Here is a 7,748-nt window from a genome sequence, read left to right as displayed (position 1 = left end):
CAGCGCTGCTTATGATTCTTTGTGAATTTGTCTCTAATCCAGCGCAGCTTCACCGACAGGCCCGGTAAGGGGCCGAAAGATTAGTATCTATTCCTTTCAAGTTCTGCGTACTGCCCACCCACTGTGGTGCAGAGTCCGGCGCAGAGGCACTCCCCGCGGGCACTTTTTATGTGGAATTTTGCGCTTCGAGTTGGCGAATGGCGATACCGCAGATGCCACAAGAAGATGCAAGCGACCAGCGCGACCAACGACGGTCGACGGTTTATCTTCCAATTATTTTTGTTTTCAAAAAGTGGAACAAATTAATGGGGATTTCAATTACATCTTCCACGAATCTGGAGACTGTGGTGTCAGCCCACGCCCGTCTGCCCGCCTGCGCCGCAATCAATTAACATTCGCGAAGGACTACAGCGTTTGGTTCTTGGAACGGTTCCCCGGGATCGGCTTCTTACCTGTCTAACGGCGAAGTAACACGTCAGGTTGCGCGGGTAGATACCGGGGAAGTTGGGCGACTGTAGGCGGCACACCTTCTTGTCGCAGTTGGTGAAAATGCGCGAACAGAACGTGCCCTGCATGAGGTCCCCTGTGGTGGTGGTAGTGGTGATGTCGCCATCATCGTTGGTCGTTGTGGAGATGAGAATAGAAGACGTTAGAGGACGAAGGCGATCTAGGACCTTAGGACCTTTTGACGTCGTAGGATGCTAAACAATCTTACCTAGATAGTAGAGCGGTTCGGTGTAGTTGAGAGCTCGCGGTGAGCTGGCTCCCGGGGTGTTACCTGTCCAGTCGAGGGACCCATTCGGTCCTGTTCTACCATTCCAGCTGACAGGCGGTGAGTGTCCACCGCGGTTGTTAGTGGTGCTGCTGCTGGTGGGAAGCGTTCCGTACGGTAATGTCCCATACCGTGTCACGTTGTCGTAGACTCCGGCGTATCCTGGTAGCCCCTCACTGGCATGGTGGCCCAGCTGTAGCGCCATTCGGTTGCGTCCCTGTTGTCCACCGGTACCCTCGGCGTACGTTTGATGCTCGGAGTGAGCGGTCGAGTTGGTAAAGTCCTCGATCAGCGGATAGTGCGGAATGTACGTGACGTTCGTCCACGGGGGGATGTAGCTGTGGCGGAGGCCACCGTACCGTACGACCGCGCTAGCTCGCGACAGCATTTTGTACTGTATCCGGAAGTCAAAGTTGTAGCCGCTCTGATCACGTGACAGTCTGTCGAGGCGAGAGAGAGAGGAGAAGCAATTCATGAGCCACCAGCCAGTGACAGCGAAGCTGCGCCTCCGGGGGTGGGAGACACTTACTTGAAGAGCTTTATCGTCATGACGAGCGAGTTGGTATCGCTGTAGAAGATCGCCGGTCCCCAGGTGGTCCCGCACCACATGCCGCCCACGTTGGCACGTTTCGCTTCCGCCACCTGCAGGTAACCGTCGGGGCAACCATTTTCTGTGTACGAGACAAAGCGTCCGAGCGTGAAGCTATCGAGCGTCACCTGAAAAGGGGGGGAATCGAGAAACAAAACGATAAACGATGTTTATTGGGCGGATCAGTGAAATTTGTAATTGCTGCTAGAACCATAACCTAGAAACGCGTTGATTGACAGATGTGACAGCGTAGCGTTGACGGCGAGATCGTAGTAGGTAGCATCACTATCCTTTGTGATCGATACCTAGTGAGTGATATGTGTGATGTTCAGCGAACCCATCGTTAAAGAACGGTTTCAAGTGTTGATGAATGAGCACGACGGTGATGGTGTTTAAATTAGGACCGAATTGTTTACATAGCATTGCGTGCAAAACGATCACGTGTGCGGACCAACAACGCCTTCGTGTTCGTGTCGCCTGCATTGGTGTTATGGCGGGCGATGGTTTGCATTTAAAGATTATTCGCGCGCCTAACCTCTTTGCGACGGTTGTGGCACGAACGGCTTGCTACGTTTTGAGCACGTTGCATTCTATAATCGGTCATTAACTAAAATTGCACCACACACACACACACCCTATAATCACAGACACACATACCTGGTGCAGTATTTCTAGTATGGTGCATGCTGCAACAACATCGCCGGTGTTGTGGCTGATGATGTTAGAGTGGATTAGTGTGCGAGATCCGGGCTACTGGGTGATTGTGATCAGGTGCGAGCGTGTTGTTCTGCTCGAGGAACGGGTCAGTCCAAATAATGCAACCTGCTCCGTAGCACACCATCGGCATCGGTTGTGTGTGTGTGGTTTGCGGTAAATTAGTTTAGAATAGCCGCGTTTCGGTGAAGTTTAATTACGACCTCCATGCCGGGCAGACACATACACACACGAAGGTGGGCTACACGGGGATCACACGGTTCATTATCGGCACTATATGTGATGGCTAATAATTTTTACCCCCATTTCCATCGCTGCATATTATTGCAGCGATTTATCGGAGTAGCACAGCACGCAGCACGGATGAAGTGGCGCACCTTGGGGCGCACCACACGCCAGTGGATTATGCTGGGTGGAAACGCGGGCTTGATTATGAACATGATTACTGTTATTCATCGAAGTGCCACACAATGTTAGGGCCGTTGATCGGTGAAAGGTGGGGGGGGGGGGGAGGATGATTGCTGGATGCATGATGATTATTGTGGGATAATGCTCTAAACGATTCTTAGCAGCATTAGGAATTAGCAGGCGGATCAATATTGCTGTGACAGCTGCCTGTGAGAACACATACAATAACATGTGTTAACAGCTTTGCTCAGAAAGGATTAGAATTAATACCAAATTGGGAACTCAGCAAAACAAAATTATTCTTTTTGAAGCTTATAAGAAGTGCTTTGTAAGTTTATAAAGCCATTCTTCTATTTTAAGACAGTTATCACTTTTATATGAACAGAAACATTCCAACCATCGATTCATCTTGAGCTCTGTTATTAAAACCTCCCCTTGCATAGGAATGTTCAATTATGCTACATTGTAAACACTTGAGTTGAAGAGTGAAGAGTCCTCGTTAGATCGCTATTTTCATTAAATTGATTCTTGGTGGTGCTCGACGCCGTTAGGGCAGCCGGATCGTTATGTTCCACTCGATCACGCTAAGCGAACGATTTTGAAATAATGGCTTCACTGATTGTTGAGCTGGCACAACAAAACCATCATAAAACCATTCGGCATTCGATTAGTGCCAACAAATCAACGGATCGCTGACCGTCGAATGTCATCGTACCGCGAACGTTATGCGTGCGTGGAATTATGCCACAGCATACAATAGTCTCGTGAAGCCTTGCTTAAATAAACCAATAACCGAACCCAAGCGGCCGGCCGGCCGGTCGGGACGATATGGCCAACGCCGAGAAGCGAGTAATCGGTTTGAGCGCACGCACGGTCACAGCGGAAAAGTCACACAGACCAAGGCACCACCGCCACAACAACACCAACAACAATAAGAACAACAATAAAACCTTTTGGAGCCCTGTGATTCCAATAACCGGATATCGAGCCGGACTCTTTTATTGTTGCGTCGCCGTCCACCGTACACGTCGTACACCTTCTTTCTCTTTCTCTCACGCCACGGCGAGCGGCGAGACGCGTAGACGTTATTAGTTTGGTTGGGCTTCGTGCGACATGCCCATAAATTAGCCTCCTGAATGGGTTGCGCTTTACGTTCATTTCATAGTTCTGCTCCGCTCCGCTCCGGCTTTGGCACTCGCCGCATTTCTTTCGTGCCGGTTAGTGCGGTGACTACACGACGATACATGACAGCGCCAAGCGAGGGGGGGGGGGGTGGGGTCCCAAGCATTGAAGTCAACGTATTTTATGGCATCTTTTCGACTGTCAGCGCAAATAGCACGTACCGGACGGGCGACCCAGATACCATCCGGTTCCGGTGCCCGGTGCGCGGTAACCGATAAATCGATCTAATCCCTTTCGTCCTCGCTGGGAATCGCATCGATAAAGCTATTTAAGGACGGCCGGCCGAGACTGGGCACGGTACCAAGCCGGCCCAAGAGCTCGCAGGGCAATAAGAAATTAATCGTATTAAAGCGGCCATGGCGCGAATGCTCTGTGACAGCAAACACCGGGCTGGCCGTGGAATGCTTTTGACCACAAGGTCTGGGACATCTGGTCTATCTGGCACTGCAATAAGAGCCGTTCTGGAATTCGAATTCGATTGATCTGATTTCACGATACCAGGGGTTAGGGAATCTTGGCAACTGATAGCCGTAACTGTTTCATTTTGTTCACTGATTGTTCAGGATCACGTTGAAAAGGTTCATGAGTCTTACTTCCTTAAAAAAGGAGAACCTTCTTGAAAACCATCCAGGCTTTTCATCCAAGATGACAGTTGATATGGACAAACTCTTCGGTGGTTTGTCAACCCAGGATTCCCAGGGACTATCTTGGTCTACTATTGTTAGATAAGATTGCCCATCCTGAAGGTCACAGCACATCCACAATCGACCCAAAAGCGGAAGACAAAGCGATCCCTGTGAAAGCGATACATCTTCGGAGGTTGTCAACCGGATCCTATCGATGGTCGGAATCCATCTTGGAACCGGCAAACTGGAGAACAGGACAACCGGAAGAAGTAAAGTTTCTTATTTTAGCCTTCCCCTTAACGTCTTCTGCTACTTCGCTCTGCCACTGTAAGGCTCCAGTACCGCTGGTCGACGGAAGGAAAATTGACTTTTTCCGATACTTTTCCTGGCTGGCGTTGTCGCACGCGTTACGGTCACTGAGCGTCACACGGTTCGGCTAATGCCCATCAACCAGAACCAACCCGGGGACGCCTTGTGTTCCGGTGATCCTATTTAAGCTGGGTAGGAGAAAGCGCGAGAAAAGAAGGCGTCACATAACGCGCATAACCTCTTCCTGATCTAATGGTGGTGGGGTGGTGCTGATGCTCGCAGGTGATTCACGAGCGGATAAGTTGAATTAGGTTGTCAGGTTCGGTTGTTCGAAAGTGACGTGCGCTGGTACACGTGCGAGACGCGGTGACGTCGAATGCAATTACGCTTCGGATGGCTCGGTGGATATTTTAAAGTCGAAGCTGTGATGAGAGGGATGAAACATGAATCCGACTTTAAACACTCTCGGCATCGAGTTTGATGAATGTTTCCCCTTAATTTTACCACTTTTTGTATCCAAAAGTTCTCACCAGAACCAATCTAGTTACATTAAACGAGCACCACAGCATTGTGGCGGTATCAGTAATGAAACAATCTGGCAACAGAACAAAGGCAAATACCAGGCCACCCCTTCCCGCCAAACAACAACGTATGGCGAGATCCCGGGGAATGGAATGCACCGAGTCTCCTTCCCCTGGAGCGTGTAAAACAAGTTTCTTTGAACTCGAGCCTCGGGTTGCGGTGCTGCTGCTGCTCTATTCATTCGACCGGAACTCATCATATTACACATTTGCTTCGCTACCGCTTACCGCCCCTCCCCCTCGGGTGGTACCAGGCGTCTCCATCACCTGGGGCACCTCGTGGTATGGCATGGTATCGCAACGGATTAATTTCACTCTTCCTGGATGGCAAAAAGCTTGATTCCCTCGTTCGTTGCTGACGGATCGGTTTGTTCTCGCATTTTCGCTCCTCGTTCACCGGTTTTATCATTTAATCAAACATTGCTCACAGTTTCTAGCATGCAGCGCGCTGTCGCCTCACACATACACACACACAAAAAAGTTGCTCCTCATCTTTCGCAAACGAGATCTGTCGCATCGATACGCTGGTGACCTTATCCCGAGGGAGGAAGCGAGAGTGCAGTTCATCATTTGCGGATCAGTCTCGCGTTGGTGCTGGTGCAGCAGTTTCCGGGTTGCTTCAATGCTCGCTGCGAGTGGCAACCCAAAAAAGGGAACATTTTCTGCTGCTACTGCTGCTGCTGCTGGTGGAATTCGAATTATCTGTGGAGTGAATGTCACGGGCAGCGGCCCGCGAGACGGGGTGGCACGGCAAACTTCCCTCGCCCCTCGCGTACACCCGACGGCCGACGATCATAGGATCAAGTTTAATTAAATTTTGATGAAACATCAAAAAGCTTTCAGTGAATCGATTAAATTTGCGTTCGACGGTCGGTCGGTCGGTTGGTTTTCGATGGGGACACCACACGATCCTCCTGCGGTTGAATTGGTGAACCGCCATCGCGCGATGGTGGCACCGACAACCGACAAAACAGCAAACACCCTACGGCTACGGGCAGAGGAGCGCATACAGGGATTATAAGTTGGGATGTATTTTCAACAACTTTCCCATGCGCCAATGCCGTGTGTGACAATGCAAATAGTGCGACGGTGAATAAAGCCAGCAGCCAGCCGGAAGCCTCGCCGGCACTCGTACAATGCGGCAGATGAGAGGACTTTTACTGCGGAAAGCGCACTTTGGGGACACCTGGGGCGGGTCGGAGAACTCGTGGGAAAACCCCCGGAAAACTCAGCGGAGAGCGCGAGAGTGTGGAACGTGGGACAAATTACGGCAGCAACTGCATTGTCATACGCGGGGTGAGGGGTGGGAAAAGTTGTTCTCCCCCCCCCCCCCCCCCCCCCCCCTCCGCGGGCAACAAGCTCATGCCCGCGGCCCATCCATGCACCGTTGTGTTGCGGATGACGCGTTGCGTTTGATTGATTAATGCCACCGAGTGTCGCGGCAAAGCGCGCATCAAAATCCGTCATTCGAGTAGCGAAAAGGGATAACAAGGAGAGAGAGAGAGAGAGAGAGAGAGAGAGAGAGAGAGAGATAGAGAGAGAGAAAGAGAGAGAGAGGGGAGCATCAGAGCCGCCTATCAACCGGGAGGACCCGGGAATTCAATTCCACTTCGACCATAACCCGATGAGCGCGAGGTGGTGAAACCAATTGGCGCATTTGTCAACACCTTTTCCATCACCACCACCACCATCGAGTTTCGCGCTCAAATAGGCAGCAAAAGGGGTTTTGCTGGAATGTGCCAGAAGCCGGATGGAACGAAACGAAATCAAAAGGCACACAAAGAGGGAAAGAGAGATAGAAAGAGAGAGAGCGAATGGTGGTGAACAATCGATTTCGCGCTGTACCTGTACGATGTCCCCGTAGATGCCACCTTCGGCCGTGAACGTCAGGATGCACACGTACGGTATCCGGTCCTCCTTCGGTCGGTGCAGCTCCAGATTGTACGTCAGTCCAATGTTGCCGTAGTACGTGCGGTTGCAACCTGCCGAGCGGAAGGTGGGAAAAAAAGGCATGGAAGAGAAAGATAAAAATAGTGACGTGAGAAAAAGAGCGTGCGACAGGTTAAGATGAAGTTGAGCCAAAGTTTGGCCTCGCCGGGACCCTTTGGGGAATGTTAAGCGGAATGGTATGGACCGAAAAAGTTGTTCAATTTGGTGCTTCGGTTTCAAGGAGACACCGCACCAAGTATGCCAAGTGCCTAGTGGAAAGCGTGAGGTGTTGGTGCGATCGAACTGGGCGAAAAAAAAAAAAACAATTCCAATTGAATATATTTGCAAACTTTCCGACGAGACAGGACAGCAGCGCAGCGAGGGAATAATGGATTCACTTGTCCTCCCATTCCCATTCCCCCCCTCGAGCGACTCCTTAAATCGTGAAATGTCACGCAGAAATGTCATGTGGAACGTCATGTCGCGTGGACGCGCGCTCGCGCCCCTCAAAAAGGAAATCGGAAATTCCGTTTTCGAATTCACTCAGCAGCCAGCCATCGAGTAGCCATGGGGCCGGGTTCGACAGTTTAGTCGCACTTGAGTACAGTAACACGATGGTACTGGTGTGTAGGTGTGTG

General features: G+C 50.9%; 1 protein-coding gene across 1 annotated transcript in view; it reads right to left on the bottom strand.

Moving 5' to 3' along the window:
• LOC125955268 (uncharacterized) overlaps positions 1–7,748 on the bottom strand; it is a 38,539-nt gene that overhangs the window by 26,831 nt on the left and 3,960 nt on the right. The window contains exons 2-5 of the mRNA XM_049686341.1: positions 7,027–7,163; positions 1,302–1,489; positions 716–1,212; positions 453–583 (exon numbers count right to left, since the gene is read on the bottom strand). Of these exons, the coding sequence (XP_049542298.1) occupies positions 453–583; positions 716–1,212; positions 1,302–1,489; positions 7,027–7,163 (953 nt within the window). The remainder of the gene's footprint in view (positions 1–452; positions 584–715; positions 1,213–1,301; positions 1,490–7,026; positions 7,164–7,748) is intronic.

The sequence above is a fragment of the Anopheles darlingi genome, chromosome 3, assembly GCF_943734745.1.
Source record: "Anopheles darlingi chromosome 3, idAnoDarlMG_H_01, whole genome shotgun sequence".
Lineage (NCBI taxonomy): Eukaryota > Metazoa > Arthropoda > Insecta > Diptera > Culicidae > Anopheles > Anopheles darlingi.
This window is presented reverse-complemented; position numbering and strand designations above follow the sequence as displayed.